At 38.5% G+C, this 21106-nt stretch overlaps 1 protein-coding gene across 2 annotated transcripts in view; it reads right to left on the reverse strand.

Moving 5' to 3' along the window:
* Window positions 1-21106, reverse strand: part of THSD4 (thrombospondin type 1 domain containing 4) — a 243018-nt gene that overhangs the window by 207701 nt on the left and 14211 nt on the right. For both annotated transcript variants that reach the window (XM_039557612.1, XM_039557613.1), the window contains exons 2-3: window positions 15092-15199; window positions 11115-11184 (exon numbers count right to left, since the gene is read on the reverse strand). In XM_039557612.1, coding sequence (XP_039413546.1) covers window positions 11115-11184; window positions 15092-15120 — 99 coding nt within the window. In that variant the 5' untranslated portion in view covers window positions 15121-15199. The remainder of the gene's footprint in view (window positions 1-11114; window positions 11185-15091; window positions 15200-21106) is intronic.

The raw sequence follows: 21106 nt of genomic DNA on the forward strand, positions 1-21106 counted from the left end.
GAACTTCTATTTTCTTACTTTTCTTACTGTTTTCTTATTTTGAGTAAGATATGGGCTACAGAGGAATCGTTAGAGGAGATGATGTGATTAATGGCATAATCTACTCAGTGAATTCTACTATGAAAGACTGAATAAACTGAAGCTGCTTAGTTTAAGGAATGAAAAACAGAGGAGGCAATAATGACACTTCCAAACAGTTTACCTAAATAAATACAAAGAGCTGTTCCTTTTCTCTTTGCAGCAAACTGTTCTTGTCTATAGCCAACACACAAATAACCATGGATTTAAATTTAATCAAAGGTGATCCAAATTAAAGGAGAAAAACTACTTAGAGGGAAGGCAGACAAAGCATGGAAACAGACTGCCTGAGGAGATCCCAGCAGCACTGAGACCAGCCCTAAAGCTCTACCAGGTAAAACGAGGTGTCACTGACCCTTCCCCAGGGCAGAGGAGTTGAATTACAGCACTCACAGGCCGATTCCTGTCCTCTGATCCTGTGATTTCCAGGTAACTTTGTAGCCAGTAAGAAATTCTGCCACAGCTCTATGATATAGCCAAGAACTTACAGGTAGTTACGGGATTCAGCTGACGTATTTCAGAACATCTCAGACACACCACATACTCAGAGATCCCCAATATTAGGTGCCTCCTTCTCTTGCTTTAAGAAATACCCATTAAAATCACACTTTCTGAAAGGAAGAGTCTGAGCCTGCACTGGGGAATAAGTGAAATGCAAACTGAACTTTTCTTGCCAAGTCATGAGAGTAATTTCTTTAAGAGAATCACATAGCCTGTAAAAAGAGAGAGATCAACTAACCCATTTAATCTACTTTCCCCATAGTTCATGATTGATTCCTTCTCTAGGTGACCCAGACTCATTTTAACTATAAATGCACCACCAAAAAGATTTTTATCTACTGCAAGTTAATCACAACCAAATATTTTGCTCTACAATCTCAATTTCTTTTCCCCTTTAATGTTCCCCTTTCCTCCTTTCCTACACATTTTTCAGTTATTTTGCAAGGCAAGGCTTGGAAGTGGACACAATACCATTCACTACATGCAGCTGTACAATAAACAATGTAAAGAAAAGTAAGACAAGTTTTCAGGTGTGCAAGTGCTTGCAATTTCTACAATTGCACTACCACCTATTAACTTGCTATCAAAAATCCGTTAAATGAGCAATTTTCTTCATAACAACTGTTATGTACCAAATATCTTCCAATCTGCCACCTTTCAACCCATGAGTGGCAAACGGAATTGAGGCTGGATTTTCAGAAGGGTAGTTTAGAGGCCATCCCCTTCCTTTACTCATCAGCACCCTGCATCCCATTCTGTTCCCTTTCCCCAGTTTTCTTGTATTTTGTCACTTTTGTACACTGGAGCTGCACTAAATACAGGTTTTATTCTAAAAGTTTATTGGGGTTTTTTTTCTAAAAACCTATGGAATTAAACATATTACTGGTAAGCTGACATAGATGACATTTTGAATAGAAAAATAGTTTAATTTATGTAATTCAGCAATCACTCTGATCCTGAGTCAAAAATTCAGCAAAAATTAGGGGTACACAAGCTATAGAAATCCAATGCCAATTTCTAGTACTGCCTCTGTCAGAATTTAGAAATAAGATCCACATCTCAGGATTTCAGCAGCAGTTGTTGAAACTATACTATGCAAGAATGTCCCTGAAGAGGAAACATCACATGAACTGAAAGCCACAACTATTTAAAATGTAACTTGTGCCCAAAGACAATGGCAGACAATGCAGTACTGATCTGACAACCACTAATTTTAAATACTGTAAGACACTTCATCCTATTAAACTATAGCTTAAATACAAATTAACTGTTCAGAAAAGTAGGGGGGGCAAATGGTTAGATCAGAGGCCCATTTAACTCAGTACTGCTTTTCTGACTGAGGGGAGAAGCAAAACTTTAGGAAACAGTGTAAGAACCAGGACAGAGACATCCAGGGACCCTGTGCTAGTCAGTAATTCAAGGGCCTCCTTCAGCTAAACACCAGGTTCCAATTGCTTTTCATACCCGCTACTGGACTTACTATCCATGAATACAATTAATACCTTCTTTAGCATATTTTTAATCTTGGCTTCCAAAAGATTGTACATTTTACATTGAAAAAGTGCTTCTCTTTGCTCTGGTCTGACAATTTCACTATGTGTCCCAAATTTTTCTTTGTGATAATGAAGAATGATCATTTTGTGTTCTCCTTCACCATACTATGTCTGATTTGCAATTGCTAACACAATCCAGTCCCAGGATCTCTTTCTGAAATTCAGCAGTCGTAATCTGTTCAGTTTCTTTTTGTAAGGAATTCCTCATTCTCAGCACCTTTTTCACTCCTACATTCTTACAGAGGTGTGCAGTGCTGCACACAGTACTCCAAATGTGAATTAATGATAGAATTTCACAGTAATAATGATTATAATGCTTGGTGACAGTATATACCTTTTAGCCAGCTACATAGTTAAGCTGTTATAGCCACAGCCAATGTTACTAGGTATTCTGTAGATATTAAGCATGCTATAGCAATCCAAACTCAAAACTGAAAAGGGATACAAGATAATGGCAAGCTTTAAACCTGGACATATCTAAACCAAGTCAGACATTTCCAGTATTTTTTACCATTTCAGTTTAGATACAATAATGTTATTAGATATCATAGATTTAATTTTTAACATATTGTCCAGTAATTCTTTTTTCTGGGTAAATGCCCAGAATGGAAATGGACTCATGAACAAATTTACTACATTATACTCCTAAATATATATCTGAAAGGGATATACAGGCATAAATGTATGTTTCTCAAAGCTGTATGGTATTACTTTCCCCCAAAGGCAAAGAAATCATATCCAGAAAAACATTTTATCACCTGCTCAGAAAAATGCTACCAGTGGTATTCACTGAGTTAACTCACATTCATATACTGGATGCAAAGTGGAATTAACAGGAACCAGTATGTCTTACTTTCAGCTGCTATTACCCTCTTTGTCCTATGCTTCCAAGAGCAAAGATTCCCTGTAAATTCTGTTCATATTCCCCGGCTTTAGGTGTTTGTTCGTTTGTCTTTTCCATGGTCCTTTTTCTCATTACTCCACACATGATTACCCAGCTATGACACCACACTGTGCCCATCATTATTAAAGGACTATCAAGGCACTTGGAAAACGACTCCTTATTTTTCCTATTACTCCAGAGTTGCACTTTGTTTATTTTACAGTTCTCACTAATTAAAGATTTCACTAGGGCACAGCCTGTCACAAAGGATATGCATGCAGCTTTTACCACAGCCAGGCTCAGACTGACTGAGGATTCAAAACACCAGTAAAATAGTATATTGATACTATGTAAAATAGTATATTGATACTATGTAAAATGCATATGTCATATTTGGGATGAGAGGAACACAGCATTCTTCATGAACATTCACCTTTTGTGAATATATTTGATCAGTGATCAAGCCACAAAGTAAAAGCTGGACTTCACCTTCTTAAAATTTCAAGAGTGTAAAAACAAAACCAGTCAGACTCCTAGAAATGAGACCTGAACTGCTGCTCAGGGCAGAGCATGCCAAATTTTGAATGGGCTGAGGAAATGATAGTTTCGTTTTAGAACCTGTTCAAGTGTAACATTATTGTATTTCTCTGCCAGTGTTGTAAATACATCTATGGAACTCTTTTAATTCTTTCACTAATCTATGCATCTTAAAGGAATATTTTTCCAGTATTAGCTCAGCTGATTTCCAATAAAGTCCATACATATATAGCCATGACAATTTCCCAGCAGCAAGGCTTTGCAGTCCATTTTATATATGTTCATTTGAAACAACCGTATTTTTTATGCCTCTTATAAGAAACACGTGGAACATTGATGGTTTGATAAAAAACAATCTACCAAGCCCCTCCCCCTGCTCCAAACTTGCAGATAATTTCTTGGATCTCTCAAGGCTAGGAGAAAAAGGGAGCAGAGGCCAAACAAAACATCATGACACAATGTGTACATGTCTGCCTGGTTCGTGTGCTCAGCTATTTTAATCCTTCAGTGCATTTTGGAAGCCTTTAATCACAGAAATAGTAAACCATTTGAATTCTACAGTACGTGGTAAGTGTAAATATTACCAGCTTAAACGATTTGGGTTTCTGTTCTTTGTATCAAATCTCTTTCTGAACATCTGTGCCTGTGAAGATTAAAGGGCTAAAAAGCCTGGAAATAGGAGACCTTTGTATTCACAAATCACTGAAGGGAGTTACAATGCCTGGACAGCTTCACTGCCCCTTCAACCAACTTTGACCACATCTGAAGAAACCTTAACATTATTTGAATAGTCTAGAAAGTAAACAGCTCTGAAAAAGGTTCAGAACAGTTTTTGTGCCAACAAAGCTTGATGTTTCCCCCAAGTCTGGCTAATTTTTTCACACCAAGACCACCTCCGTTGCACTCTAGGAGATTAGTGTTTTAAGGAAGATGTTTCTTTCCACTCTTCTGTGGGACCATTAAGTGCTCTCAAGTAACAGACAGCTCACTCCTGACCTCACTTCTACCACTTCTATACAACCATTCCTTGTCCATGGCAGGATTGCTTCTCATTTACAGTAAGGTAAAGATGATAAGCATCAGGCCCTCACTATATCACAAATTAGGCTTCTTTCTTTTTAAAACTATTCCCTCACCATTCACTATCATTTGTGGCCTAAGTCACTAACCTTATACTGCCCTTGGCCTTCTCCAGGTCAGCCATCTACAGCTGTGACAAAGTTGGTGCCATTCTATTTATTTCTACATTCAGAAAAATTCTTTGGGATCCACATGTGGTAGAAAAACACATTTTATTTATTCTGTAGTTGCCGTAACACCTCTCCAGATCTCTCAGGGAGTCACCCACCCATCACTCCAGAACCAGACAGGACAAGTTGACATAAAGTAGAAAGCAACATTCCCTAACAGAAGAACTCATCTGTGAATCCAAAAAGCTTCTCATCTTTATTATCCCTCTCATCCAAAGTTTGGCAGAACTAGCATGCAGAACTACTCTGAAGGAAGATGAGAAACTTATCTATGACCCTGTAAGCTCACCTGCACTGGAATCCAACTGGAACTGTCATATTTTCATCTTTTCTTTCAGAGAAACACAGAACTCCTGCTCTGAGCATAAAGAAGTCAGTATTTTTAAATTTAAAGATAAAAATTCAGAGGTCCATGATAAAGCAGATTAAAAACAACAAAAACATTGACCTTGATTTTTCAAAGAGCATATTCACATAAAATAATGTATCCTTATCCTTCCCCAAACAAAGGTGAATTTTATTTCCTAACCACTTCAATCCACAACATCAAGGACAGGGAATTAGTAACAACACAGAGATAGCAAGAAAATTCTTTCAGCTGTTGTTCTAAATAGTCTGTTGCACTAAAAGGCTCATTTTAAAGGAAAAGTCTTGTCATGGACTAAATCACCTCTCCTGTTTCCTAAGGATTACTGCAATTAGAATAGCAACATCATTAGCTAGAAAGACTCTATTTTACCAAAGGTTACGAATGGAACAGATGTCTATCTGTAAAGTCAAGTATCTGTGTTGAAGGCAAGCAGATATACTGACCAGTAAAAAACTGCAAGAGCAATATGGACTCCCTTGCAGTTGGAAGTGTTTTATAGAAGTGATGTGTATGAAAATACAATCATAATGGACAGCAGTTATCCTATAAACAAAAACATTACCAGAAAAGAAAGGGTGACACCTGTAACCACTGGTTGCAAAGGAACAGCAGCTGTGTGCAAATCGGCAGTGACTAAGCCTCTCCAGTAGAATCCAGTTTAGTTATACAGCCCAGACAGACAGACCCCAGTGACTTTGCAGTGGCTCTGTTAGCAAGAGATCAGTTCCAGCTCAGCAAATCCTGACAAGTTACACACTTGAGTCACTGCTGACCACAGGGCACAGCTTCACCCTGCCTGGACTGCAAGGAAGAACACAGCCTTCTCTTCCAAGCCTCTGCTTTGGAGCATATGTAAAAGCAAGGTGGTGACCAGCTGTGGTGGAGGTCCCAGGGTGCTCCTTACAGCTGTTGGGCTTTAGTCCTGGTGCCTGGCAAAAAGCCAAGCTTAGATATTAACTACTTTGTCTTATTTCCATTTTCTCCCGTGTTTCAAGGATATAGCAGACTTGCTTCATGCTTCACACTGTACTCTCAGAGTGTGTTCAAGTAGCCAAACTCCTCAAACTGCTCACCATGACCAAATGAGAGATCTTGGCCATCTTTTCCTTCCCCCTGTTCCACTCTTTTCCCTCAGGTCTTGCTCCTGATCCTGTTCCTTATTTCTCTTGACTTAGTAGTGATGACCCCTCCACAAGTGTATTTGAATCCAGCACAAGAGAGAGGGGGAAAAATAGCCAAAAAAACCCCAAACCAACAAACCCCAACACACATCCCAAAGCACATTAATCTCAAAATTCTATAGGGAGCATAGTCACATTCACTTGATAAATAGTTGCTTTTCATAGAAACATTGTGTGTGTGTGATAGAGATAACATCAAGTTTATTTCTGCTTTAATTTTGAGCCAGCAGAAAGAAATTACACTGAGCCCAAACAAGCTCAAAATTCTTTAACAGTATTGTACTGCCCCAATGAAAAGCTTGTAAAAATAAATCCTGCCACTGCTTCCATACAATAAAAATCAGTTTGTTAAGACACTGTACCTCCATTGAACTCAATACTCATCTACAACTGAGTGACAAAAAGACAAGCATAAATTCAAAGCAATTCTGCTTCAACACTCCTATTTAGCGCCATAGCAGAAGTAAGATGTTTAAACAAAGCAATATTTATGTCAGAAATTTTATTTGGACAGGCTTTACTACCATTTACATTACCAATTTTGCTAAAATGAATAAGGCATAAATATAACTACAGCTTACTTTCTTAACACAAAAACATATGAGTAGTCACAAATCCACCCAGAAGTGACTTCTGGAAAATCAGGAATACAGACTTTAATGGTTGTCTAGGAGAAGGACTGTTTATAGTTTAACCTTCAGTTCACCACAGTATGACACTCATCAGATAAGGTTAAATGTCAGCAAAATAAGCACAGGGAGAGAGAACAGAGAGCTTGACTGCGTGATGAGCAGCAGCAGGGCTGTTCATATGTCCAGTAGTGAGGACAAGGCAAGTTAATTGTTCAAATAGTAAGAAAGATTTCAGTTTATCCAGCTGCAGAGGCCTTGGCTGATTTTAAAAGGCAACTGGCAATTATTTTGTTTCACATAACAAATTTCCACTTTTATCCTATTATTGATGAGTATTTTGGCCTTACAGAGGAGTATGCTTGATATTAGAAATTATATACTATGCATGAGGAATAAATAAGTTTGATCATTAAAAAAAGCTCCAAGAGACTTCCAGCCAATGCTACAACTCCTGTCTTTAGCAAAAAACCATAAAAGACTTTTGCATAAGAATTTTTATTTCTATCTGATGAACATCCCATATTTAATGTATTTACATTGCTGTACAAACCCGTGCCATTTACAGAGATAGGATTAACAGAGTACTGCCCTAAGCTCAGATGTAGGAACATATAAAGATGGGGTTTGTTTTCAGTTTTTGTGTACTTCTGACAGCAGAGACAGCATTGATTAAAGTAAAGAAGCACAAAAGCTACTTCTATATAAAACTCAGGTAGCCATGTATTTCTGAAATTCTGTATTGGTCAATTCTGACTTTGTACGTCTGACAAGCTTCTAAGACTTTCACTCAAAAATAATGAAGTCTAAAAGCAGAAAACATTGTCCAATCAAACCTTTTCCCACAACTTTCCCATTTGGTTTTGTCATTTCCCCATGTCTTAATTCCAATATGTGCACTTCCCTGCTACGGAAGTAATTTGGCTCATTCTTCTAGCTATCAGTCCCATGCTGTTATGCCAGAAACAGATTTTTGTGTGTGCATCTGAGGAAGCAACCTGCTGAGTTCTGCTCTTCCAGATTTTGTTGATGAAATTTGTCTTAAAATTAAAAAACCAAACAAATAAAATGCTGGTTGATAAGGTCAACTTCTTACCTCATGGTAAGCTCCTAAACATGTCACTTAGTCAAGAGTAACCAAATGGTGATTTAAACAGTTCTAATACATTTAAGCTAAGGAAAAAAACTCCTACAAATAAGAGCAAACTATAGATTATTGTTGAAAAATCTACATTGTATGAGCCTGTGAAACTAGTACACTAGTACTAGTAGGGTGACCTTAAAAATGGATTAAAAAAAATAGAATAAAAGATTAAAACTACCAAGATTAAAAAAAAAAAAACTAAACAGAAAATAGTATTTCATGATGTTTTTAAGTGTACTCAAATCCTAAAAGAACAACATCTCACCTGAACTGTAGGTGTCTACAGGCACTTAAAACTGGATTTCCATCAACTGGATTTCCATCAACTGCTCTGGGGATTGTCCTGGGTTTTACCTGATTTTACCAAAACTTTTAGTGTAGGAAAAAAGTCTAGCCTATTTGGAAATATTTTAATGAAGTACTCAGCCAAATATCTAAATCTAGTTCTCCATTTTTTTCCCCCTGTCCATAGCCTTCAGAGGAAAAATAACCCTGTGCAGGGTGCACAAGACAGAATCCATACACCCTCCAATACTGCAGGTTCAAGCATCAGTCATGCTTAGCTTGATGCAAAACAAACTCACAGTAAGAACTGGGGTATGGTCTAGTGTTTCATTAGACTTCAGCTCTAGTTATTTGACTCCCCATACTCTACCCTCTGAGTGTGCATATGAAAGTTAGCAAACACCACTTTCATTATTCACTCTTTTGTTAAAATTGTTCTTTAAATCCTTCCCTCGTTGTCCTCCTCCTCTCCCTTTCTTTCTTCCTGCACAGCTCTCACATAGAAAGAACCTCACCAAACAGCAGAGACTTCCATCCAGAAATACACAGGAGATGCCAGCAAATACATGTTGGGGTTACTGCAGGAAAAGAATGGAAAGAACTTCCAAGAGCTACAAAGCTGAGAACTCACACTCAGAAACGTCTGACTTGGCCTTCAGAGTTACTAACAGCCCCTTTTGTCTGGAGCTTATAGATGGGGCAGAAGGTTTGTGAAAAGTGTAATTAAGTACAGACTTCCAGTCTAAACACAGTTTGGCATGAATAGAATCCTCTCCCGTAGGGTAAGAGCTGAGAATGACAGCCAGCCTTGGAGCCTCTGAGAGATCCTCACTAGGAAACTTGTGCCTTGCTTGTTCTCAGTAAAAAGGACATCTCTAAGGTGGTTACCATGCCCTTAAGTCCCTTTAACTAGTATAGAACACACTCCAGACCCGTGGCATTTCTCATTGAATTGAAAACAAAGAATCTGATTTTATCTAAATTAATTCCGGGGCTTCCCAGAATGAAGCAATTGTTTCTCTGAGTTACTCTATTTTATTTAGTAGATTTATTCCCCCTAAGGCCATTTGGAAGCTGGACTGAAGCATCTCTCCACTGTCAGTGTTACAAAAGAATGTCTAATCAGAGTACTGAAACCAGAGCAGCAGCATGACCATCTCAACTGCACAACAAAAGAGAAGAGATGTAAGATAGGCAAAAATACTAAATTGTCCTGCAGTTTAGAATAGAGCCCTTGGGCAGCTTGCTGCAGACTGGACTGTGCCAGTTTCAGACTGCATTATTTCTATTTCTGAACTCATTTAACTTGTCTTACAAATAGGCTGCACAAGGAGTTAACAGACTTCTGTGCTCTTCTGGAACTCTGACAATCAGACAGCTTCAGGTTTCTAGTCCACACCTATGAGGCTATTGTCCAAATAACTTTTTACCCTTAAGACAGTTGTACATGCACAAAAAAAAAGGATACCCAGCAAACTTGCCTTTTATCTCCTTTTAACACTATAGGTTTTTTTTAAAATACATATCTTGCATTATTATTATTTTAAAATCTATAGTAAAAAGCAAACTTGTTTTTAAATGGTTGATACCTTCAATAATTAATTGGTTGTGTTTGAATAGCAATTAAGATATGTGAACAACATTGCTATGAAGTGACAGTCCATAAAGAGACAGAACAGCATTCAAGGGGTCTTGCCTCAGGTCTGTGGCAGAATCAGCAACACCTGCACGTTGTTCCTGATAAACATTTGTCCAACACACTCACAGAGACCTACATCATGGAAATTCTAAATATTATCTGGTCAATATAATCTTCTTTATATCCTTACCATGACAAGTTTTTTCTAACATAAAACTTAAGCTTCCTTTGCCTCAGTTTAAATCTATTTCTTCTCATCTCCTCCACCAAACAGAAAAGAACAGCCTTCCCATTAGTACTCAGAAGTATTTGAAGATTATATCTGCCTCTAGCACCAGTCTTCCAATCTTTAGAATAAACAATATGAATTCATTCAAACTTCCCTCAGAGCTAAGATTTTAAAATCTCTTAAGGATAATCCGTGCTGCTCTCCGTTTCTCTCCAAATTGTCCTCTACTTTCCTGAAAAGCAGTGCAAAAACCTAAGGATTCCAGCCAAGACCTCACTAACACTGAGCAGGATGGAAAGTGTGCAGGCTGCAAGCCTTCTTAGAGATGCCAACATCTAGAGTGAGTGAGCCATCCACAAGAGCACAACAGGAAATTCCAGCAAGTTTCCAACTCCAATCTCTAGCAATCTGAATAGCAACAGAGTGGTTTGGGTCCAGCTTCTGTTTCAGACATTTCTATCTCTGCAAGAGAAAGAGCTGCCTATGAGCAACTGGATAGTTCTCTACTCACTCCATGTCTGCTCTTACTCACAGGAATTCTTTTTTCCATGTCTTACATAAAGAAAATGCTCCAAAGCTTTAGTAACTATTTGTGACCAGCAACACTCCATACAGTTACTCAGCTAATTAACCATGATAAGCGTCTTTCAACCAAGTATATATTTACAAAAAAAAAAAAAAAAGAAAAAGAAGAAACCAAAGAAATCCCACTTGCACAAAACAGAAGTCATTTATTCCCAGAACTTTATTCAGATTGCATTGCTTTACATATCTTACTTAAATATTTTCACATTTACCTTTCAGTACACAAAGTCTGAATGTTTCTAACGCTTACCTTTCTGTGTTCAATTGAAGGCTGTGGGATGACAAACTGAAACCCCAGCACTGCTAGGGAACTGAGAAGTCTGAAAAGGCAAACAGTGAAACAGAACAGATTAATACAAACAACACATCTACAACCTATTACAAGGCTTCACACTGCAAGAAAATATTTAGACACTTGAATACCATTGCTAACCAAAAGAGACTCGCTAAACCATATGAAAGAAATGGTCTTATAAGATTCTGTTCACAGCAGGCTCATACCTGAATGTATGAACCGGGTTCATACATAGATTTGTCCAGCTATAAAGCAAAAGTGAACCAAATAGAATCCATTGATAGTAGTTCACATAACTTCGTGTTCAAATTAAAAAATTTCTGGCAGTGCATATTTTAACACATCAGCATTTGGTGTCAAACTGACATGCTTTGCAAGTTTTCTAAAGTGCTAAGTAAGAATTCACCCATCTGTGGACCACATCTGCTTCTAGCTCTGCCTCCTCATTTTACAGATGAACGCTCCACCTCCAGCACACAGGAAACAGAAAATTGCCTAACACTTGTGAAAATTGAATAACCTAACCTGGGCACAGAAGATGGAAAGTAGTGGACACAGCCCACCAGAGACTCAGGATAAGCAGACAGGCATCATCCCAGTCCCCACATCTTCAATCTGAAAGGAGTCATAATGGGAACCAAGCCCAAACAAACTGTTCTGTCAAGCCTCACCACTGTAGTGACTCCTAGGAGCCTGTTGCAACTTAGGCACAGTTAGCTCAGTCTTTTGTTTGCTATAATTTGCAACAGGGACTGGTTTGTCTCCTTCTAACAGGCCCCTTCACCAGAAAACATGGACAGGTATGACAAATCTTTAGGTATCTTTATCTGTACCAGGATCAAGGTATCTTTATGTGTACCAGTAGTTTGACTTTTCACTCTGCAAAGAGTATGTTTCAGACCCGTTATAAGGGGAAAAGCTGCTAATGATTTGCTGAATTTCAATGCAGAAGTAAAACTGATGGATTTGGATAAAAAATACACATCTGCACACTAATGGACAAGGCAAAATCCAGCTGCATTTCCTAGTCACAGCTCCTTCCCTTGCTACCTACCCAGTAACCCTTTAAATATTTCTTACTGTTTCGGGTATTTCTGAGACATATTTCCAAAAGAGAAAGGGTTGTTTTTAATACTAAGCATTTCATTACCACCCATACAAATATTCTTCTGCTAGGGAGAATGTTCATCTTGTGTTTTCTGTGTTTGTTCTTGCTAACATACTGCAAAAGGAACCATTAGGTAAGTACTGTTTGCACATGGCATACATGGCCTATCATCACCTCATCATTTATGCCCCTCTCTATCAAAGCAATAAACCAGTTAAAGGCTAGAAAAAGTCATTACTTCTTTACTGCCACATCAATTTAGAAAGAAAAAAAAAAAAGCCCTTTAAAAAGTTTGTTAGAAGGAAGTATTGCATTTCACAAAGCTATCATTTGTGATTAAAAAAGGTACAGTGGAGGTGGCTGAAATCAGAGCCAGTGTAAGACACTATAAAGAAATCACAGTACGAGTCAAAACATGCAGTTCAGAGCAGGGCCCAATCACACAGTGGTAGATAGAAGCCAAAGGCACAAATGAATAAACTGATTTGCAAAATACACCTGAAATCAAAGGCAGAAATACAACTCAGACCTCCAAACTGCAAAATTACAACATCAGCTCTGTCTGCAGCTCACCTCCCCATCTCTTTTCCAAGTGCTTAAGTGATCTCTCAACTTTTCTCAATGAAAAATGACAAGCATCTAAGGAGGTGCAGTGCAATGTCTGACAGGCCCAGCCAACATCCTCTGCAAATTATATTTAACTTCCTTCTCAGAACCTTCCTACCCACCCCTGCTCCCTTAAGGCTTCTGCTCCATATAATCCCTCAGAGCATGTGAAAGAAAGTTCAGGCTTTCTGTAAGGAAATGAATGCTTTTGTCCTCAACAGGGCAGGATTTTTCTGATCAGTCTGACAGTCTGATTTCCATGTGTAAATTCTTCTGAAATCATGCACAGCATTGTGAGTTCTGAGCTGAATGAGAACTGTAATCTTCAAAGCAAATTACTTACCAGATTAAAGTTTTCGGTTCTAAAATGCAAACTTTTAGTATATGTGTGATTACACTGTGCCAGGCTTTTCCTGACCATTTTTTAAGGAGGTTGCACTGCAATCGCCATCTCTATGTACGTGGCTCAAGGACAATAAAGATAGATTTTAAATTTGCTTCTGTATCTGCAATTGGCTCTGTCAGAAACAACAGTATCAAGCCACTATTTCAAACACACAGGAAATTTGCCAGGAATACTTAAGATATCCTGAGGTAAGTCCCTAGCTTCAAATCAATGTGTGGCAATTTAATTTTTTTAATGTTATTTCCCTCAGCAGCTTGCTTTGGCTAACTCCTCTGGACCAGGCTTTTTTATTTGTCATGCGTGACTAACTTTAGGCCTCCCAAGCTACAAAAATAGGCTTCTCCAATTTCAGTGGGTTTGGTTCAGGTATTCGCACAGTGCAGAAAAACCAAAAAGAACAAGTGCTCCTCAAAATAAGACAAAACCCTTCTAGTATACCTGAACAGGTGAGGTACCAATTGCAGCTGATTGATGGCTGTATAACTCGGGCCTCTAAGAACCTTGCTGGTACAGCCCCTGCTCTCACATTTAAGGCACGATTTGGAGCTAAGCACCTACTTTGAAGCAAAGTCAGACCTTAAACTGTCTCACTTTCTTTTACTTGCAACACCAATTGCCAGTAATATAAAAACATATAAACATAAATATAAGCATAAATATAAACAACTGGGGAAGAGGGGAAGGCACAAGCACAAAGTAAAGCAATATTAGGTCTATTGTAGGAGTAGCATGAACAATTTTGCAGTTTAACACCTCATTTAGGAACAACTCTCAGAGTTCTTCCTAGTCAGTGCCGTGAGTATTAGCTCTGCATGAATGAAGCTAGAGGGTACCCAAGCAGATCTCCCACATGGTTGCTGTCCCTTAGTAGCTGCATTTTATGGAGGAATATTATGGCCAAATGTGGATTGTCCAGATATAGGACAAAGCATTTTAGCCAAGTGATCAGCACTGACTAGAGCAGTATGGCTCTTGTCTCAAATTCCCGACTTCCTCCCAAATCTGCTGACCAGCCCAAGTCTGGGACAGCTTGGGAGGAGCTCTGCAGGTCATCCTTCAACAGGAAAAATAACACTGGTAGTGTCAGTAAAGTGTGACAGATCCATTTTATGGGAAATCTGCCCTGGCATATTAGGAGGGTGCCAAAATTGCAATTCAAAGATTGATGCCTCAAAACTCAGGAGAAGCAAGGTTGGAGCAGAGGTGTTACAGTAACTCCATCCAAAAGACAGAGCACTCAGCTGCCATTCCTTGGAGGAGGTCAGCCTGTGTTTGTGTGGCATCAGGGCTGCCTGTCTGCTCTGAATCTGCTCGCCCAAGGACAGGACAGAACCGGACAGACCAGCTTAGAAACAGCTGAATGTTTCCTTTGTTAGGAAAGCTGTTTGAAAGGTCTTTCCTATATTTGCCCACTGGCAAACTGTTTCAGGAATGCATAAGACAAATCCCTGAATGAATTGCAGCACAGGTACTAAAACATGTAAATCAGTAATTTAAGCCCAGTGACTGTAATTGTGCAGCCTCATCAAAACACAGGAACTTTCCAGTAATATAGACCATCACATTGGCACACACTAACAGATGCTCTAAGCATGAACAAACACTGAGAACTTTCTTTTTTCACTATCACCCAAGAATGCTATGTCTGGTATGCATATACTTGAGTATTTAGTCTTGAGACAAGATTTCTGTTTACCCTCCTACAATACAGACACTTTTAACAGCAGAGTAAGAGACCACCAAATTGAAATTTACTGCAGTGTGTTAAGAGCATATTAAATAAGATTTTAAATGTTTTATTGCACCACTTACCTTAAAGAAACTATTAAACTGTCTACCATGATCTTTTAATGCGAGGTATCTTGAAGTGAAAAATACCTCTTCACTGTGGTACAGCACAATGCCAATCACACACAAATCCTACAGAAAGAAAGGAGAAAAATTAACACTGCTTATTTAGTATTTTCCATAAAAAACTGCACACAGGCTACTTTAATCATCTCTACTTCAATTTTTGGGACTTTACAGCATTTCAAACAGAATATCCAGTATGTGTTACAGGAATAAACTGTACGCACACCATTTTTTGCAACAGGATTTCAACATTACCAAAGTGCTCTGCAGAAAGACTGCGGGATGCAAAATCTTGGTTTGATTCCCAACGAGGCAAATCTGATGTTAAACTTACTTGCCTTTTTAATTCACATTCCTGGTATGTCACTTGTATAACAATAAAGCAAACAACCTTATTTAAAATCTTGTGTTAATAAAATGCATAGAACTGAAACTGGATTACCAATTTCTAATGTACAGTAATATTATTAATACACTCTGCATTTTGTGAGCAATGCAGGGATGATGCTGCTGTGAGTGCTCATACAGTTTGCAGTAAAAACAACCTGAAGAGCAGCGTTGTTTCCTCTACTACAGATGGAAAACCTATCCACAATGAAGTTAAATGCCTTGCCCACAGTCAAGGAGGAAATCTGGGGTTAAACAGCATTCTGAATATAAATTTAACTGATCCTTATTTCTAAGTACTATCATTGCATCATGACTACTGTGAACACACAGAAAACCTACCAGCCCTTGGGAGGATTACCCAAGTACATTTTCATTTGTTTGTAAATGATGTCGAATGTTCAGACATCTGGGAAGTTCTTATTTTAGTAAATTTGTAATCATATATTGGGCACCTAAAATGCACCAGAATTTTCAGGCAGGAAGGAGATCCTTGCAGTAAGGACATACAGTATAAATCAGGAGGGCTGGGGGATATTGGCAAGGAAGGAGAAAAAGAGGAAATAAAACACTATTAAAACTGAACCTAAATTCATACATTTCAAAACTTGGTCAACCGCTGTCTGTATCTTTCCATTTACAAGTGGTTACGTGTTGAAATGCAGTGGAGTGAAGAGAAACAAGAGAACATTGCTGTTCACAGATAAAGAGCTCTCAATTTCTGTCAGCCAGCCAGATAATTGAAAACTGCCTAGAATGGGACAGAACTGACAAGAACATAAGAAATGTGCAGTTAGATACGGTACAGATCTGCTCCTAGGAAAATGCAGATTGTTTGCATGTAATTGGACGGATTAGATATTCCCCACCCACTCCTAAAAATCAAAGAACAATAAATTTGGTTTAGGAAATCACGAAATACTTGTAATATCTTCAAAAGAGAATTGACTAATGATTTGATTGTTTAGTTTTTTAAATGGAAGGCATGAAAAGTTGAGTACTTGGGAAAGTATCACAACAAAAGTTCTGTATGTAACAGGTTTGAGTTAGTCCTGAGGAAGAAAGCACTAAGGCTGAGCTAAACTTCATCCTCTCCTGCAGTTTCACAGTTGTCAGTAGATCTAAGAGGTTTTCTCAAACTTATTCACCGTTTTCACTACTTAACATTGTAAAATTGGCTTGTTATAAGATGGGAAGCACTTCTGAAAACAGATTTTTAGTCTAGCTCTCCTGCAACACTTCACACCCGTTTGAGATTTTAGCACGTTCAGTTAAAGCTACATTCCTTTAAACGTTAAGCAAGTCCACACATCCAGCACCACTACCAGGCATTTAGACAGATCCCCTAACACAGGACTAACTAATCCTGAATTGAGAAGGAAACAAATACCTCACTGCCTACAATCTGACTCTTAATTACCAGGCATACTGAGGCAATAGTCGTTCATAACACTTATTGAGGATGGAGAATCTGCCTGTAACATGGATTGTAACCAACTTCGTTTCAAGTTCTTATCATCTTGGGTTTTTTTCCAGAGGTACTCTCTCTCTCAGATTTTTCACCCCACAATAATCTTTTCATCCAACAACCTTGTTTGGAGCGACACAGTCTCAAAAGAACACTGCTACAGGATACAAAAACACCGAAAAAGCAATATGCATCCCACTAATCCCTTCTATAAACTGCACCTCATTTGAAAAACAGAAACGATAATATGGTAGATCTAGTTTTGCAAAGAAACAAGAGAAGGACCCTGAGTGTTTCTGGAGACTGTTCTTAAAAAGAATGCTTAAAGTCCATGCATATGTTTTCAATTTTTTTCAGTTCATTTGTATCTTCATTGTCAATGGCAGGCTGCATTACTAACTTGACTTTCAACTGTATTTCAATGCCTTTTTCAAAACACGTCTTACACAATTCACAGATGCATTTCTTTTGAAGTACCATTTGTAGCACATAATGTAAAAACTGCTAAATATTGAACTGACTTAAGAGCTTATTTTCCAAATTATTTAAGACCTTAGGTGCTTACAGCCTACTGAAAGGCATGTCATTTTGGCAGTGGTGTCTTTGATATGAAAATGTACAAACGTGACAATCATTTTCCCTCCAGAAGATCCAGGGCAAAATGAATACCTGAAACGGCTACACAGTTAACACTGGGATTGAGTAACATGAATTTGGCAGGGAAACTTTCAAAAGCCTGAATGAGGTGTACATGTGCTCGATAAGTCTTCCATTGTAAAAGTCAAACTGCCTTCCCAGAAGGGGCTGAAAAGCGCTGTAGACCTATCTAGCAAAAGACTCCCTAGTAACCCTGCATACAGCAGAATAGATATCAATTTCTCAACTGGAGCAACCCACACTCCTCTACTTCACAGAGTCAGCGAGACTCCACTGCATTAAAATATTTGACATTTCAGCAGTCTTCCCTATTTCACTTCCAAGCTGGATGAAAACAAGATCAATCTGTGAAACTGGGTGGAGGGAAAAAAAACCAACACAAACACACCCCTCCCAGAAAACCAATCAATCAAACAAACCGACCCACCTGACGGGACGGAATAGAATACAAACCTCTCCAGAACCACAGGATGACCATCAAAGGGAGAGGTGTTTCATTGCATTTAATAAAATGTGCATTGAGTCACAGAAAATGATTAAAGAACCCTGCTTTAGTGTCCTCCCCTTTCACACTGCAGGTGAGTGGTTTTAACACCTTCCAACTGCTGCTGCCAGTCTCAGCAGTTACCCTACCAAGCAATGAGCCAATCATAACCATCCCTTAATTTGGTATTTACTGACATTTACCCAGACTCTTTCTCCCAACATTAGAAAATAAAAATACTAATCTGTAATGGAGATTTCAAAAAGGGGTGGAGACGGATAATGGCAGTAAAAAAAAATAATCTAATAGGCTCATAGGCAATCACAGAAATTTGCTGATAAGGACAAAAAAAGATTTCTCAAAGAGTTAAATGACACAATACACAGAATTATCTGGACAGACACCACAGACACTGTACAGAAAGTTAAGAAAAGAGGAAGAAAGTCCCTCTGGGAAGTCAAAGGTAAGATTTACCCTTTGGCTAATTAACTTCAAGAAACCTTTTCCTACTAAGAGGTTTGAAATTTTGCAGAAGGCCAATGTTATCCTAACCTCTTAATTATCATGGGACCACTCACATGTGGTTTTTCATGTGACTGTACCCTTTGTGTATTGTGAGTGGAGACTATTTCATGTCCATAAATTCCAATGTCATTTTAGCATCAATCTATATTTCTTGTAAGTCCTGTCAATGCACACATCTCCACCTGCATCTATGCATTAACTGTAACAGAAATTCCTGATTGTGTGTGTGTGTGTACAGTACCTACTTCAATAATCCAAGACCCTCTATTTTAACTCTCAACAGGAATGTGAGATTTATCATATAGAAACATATGCTAACTCAACCAAGTTCTGAAGTCCTCTGAGCTTTTAGCCTCTTTTACCTTGGTGACTTACATATATATGGAGCCAACTTCAATTTCCTTCAGTATTTATCTTTTTGGTCAGATTATGTATCTTGCCAGCTACTGACAAGGGCAACTTGAAGTAGCTATGAAAGTTGAGCATTGTTCCAAAGTCATGTTTCCACTGATATGAAAAGTTCTCGTTTTGTAATATTGGGGGGGAGGGGGAGAGAAGGGGCTGGAAATCATAAATAAAGAATATCTAGAAATACTTTAAATAAAATATTACACCCTTTAAGACTGCCTTTGAATCTGTTGCCTTGCACATTGGTAAAGTACAGTGTATCTGTTAGTTTAGTTGTTCAAATCTATTAAATCATGTTCAGTGCAAGTCCTTTGGATTGCATCCAAAATTCACTACATTCACAAGACTTTGATAAAGCACTCACAGTGTGCCAGGTTTATCTAGCTACATAATTTGTGCATACATCCAACAGCTTGAATTGCAGCTGTTGACATCTACCACCAGAGTTTTAATCTCTTCAAATATTCATTAACTACATTAAAACATACACTTGTCTCTGAAAGCTGCATAACAGAGAAATCTAGCATTAGATCTGATGAAAAGTTCTGATACTTATATGGAGCAAACATTTTATTAAAACAAAAATGGCAAGTTACTCCGCCTAACCCTGCAGGTACCTTTCTTTTTTATTTTAAATGCTTTGAGAACTTTCAGGTTCTCCTTCTGGGTGTGCCCAGCACTACTCCAGTCCAACAAAGCTCAGTGCCTGTCTCCAATGTAAGCTTGATCAAGATCCAGTTTTAATTTCTTTGCCTGAAATCTCACACTCAGAGAGTCCAGTAAGCGTCCTTCACAAACAACAACACACCTCGAGCCATGCCCAAGCCTCTCATTCACAAACGTAACCAATTGTGTTCTAGGCGCAGCCCCTGGAGCCGCGGCTTTGGCTCGGCGCTCGGTGAGTCACGCCAAGGCCGGGCGGGCCGGGAGGGAGGGAGAGCGGCACTCCCGGTGCCTCGGGCCGCGCCTCGCCCCAGCAGCGCCCGCGCCGGGGAACGGAGCCCGCCGCTCGGGAACCTGGGCTCCTACACAGGGGCACCCAACGCCCGGAATAAATCATGGGGAGGCTGAGAGACATCCTGGAGTACTCAGGAATTTCGGTCCCGTTTCTAGAGCGTTAATTCAGAAAATGTTTCACTTCTCAGCAAACAATTTCAGCTCATTTGTCTGGATTTCAGTGGAAGAACTGTGTAACCTGGTTATTTGGCATCCAATCCTATAACATTTAATTGTTCTCTGAAAATCTAGGAGGCAAAGGTGGTGGACTCCAACAGTGACCATACACAAGATTTCTCAAAATACCCATTCACAAAATGCAAATTTTAGCTTTTAAATATATTGTTATGCTGGAGGGTGCCACAATTCAAACAATTTGCTTCCATCTTTGTTGAAGAATATATAATTTAAGATCAAACAAGGGTTGTGACATTAATCTTGCAAGTAAAGGGGAGAAGCATGAAAGTGCTTGCTTATAGGTCATGAGCTGCAGTCATATTTGAGTAGTAGAACTTGTTTCTTTTAATTTTTCTTAATCTTGTTCACAACACTAATTATATATTCACTGAATGTGCACTAATAATAAAGGTATCTTAAAAGTGAAAGGATTGCAATAATGAGCCTGGTCTAAAATTTACTAAACTCAATAATTGGCTTAAATATGGATTTAAGACCATAGGTCTGATAACCACTTAAAGTATATTGGTGTGGTATGAAATATGACCTATAGTTAGCTGATTGACACCCAGTTCAATTGCAAAGAAAACATGCTGGAATAGCAGTGTTTAACTGATTAGTAATTCTGACATTATTTACAATCACCAAATTCTGAAAAGGTAGTTTATGTGGAGTTCAGATTTACCAAACTTTAAGAAGAGTCCAGAAAACACAAAATTGAGTGTCAGACCAACTGAATTAATTGTTCTTTTTTAGGTCTTTGAAATAATAACCCAAAAGAATGATACTTTCTCAAGATTCAGGCTGCACCAAAATTGCCATTGTTAGTCTGATTTTATCCCCTTTTTTACCTTTGGAAAGTATTAGATAA

Source organism: Corvus cornix, chromosome 10 (assembly GCF_000738735.6).
Source record: "Corvus cornix cornix isolate S_Up_H32 chromosome 10, ASM73873v5, whole genome shotgun sequence".
NCBI classification, from domain to species: Eukaryota; Metazoa; Chordata; class Aves; order Passeriformes; family Corvidae; genus Corvus; species Corvus cornix.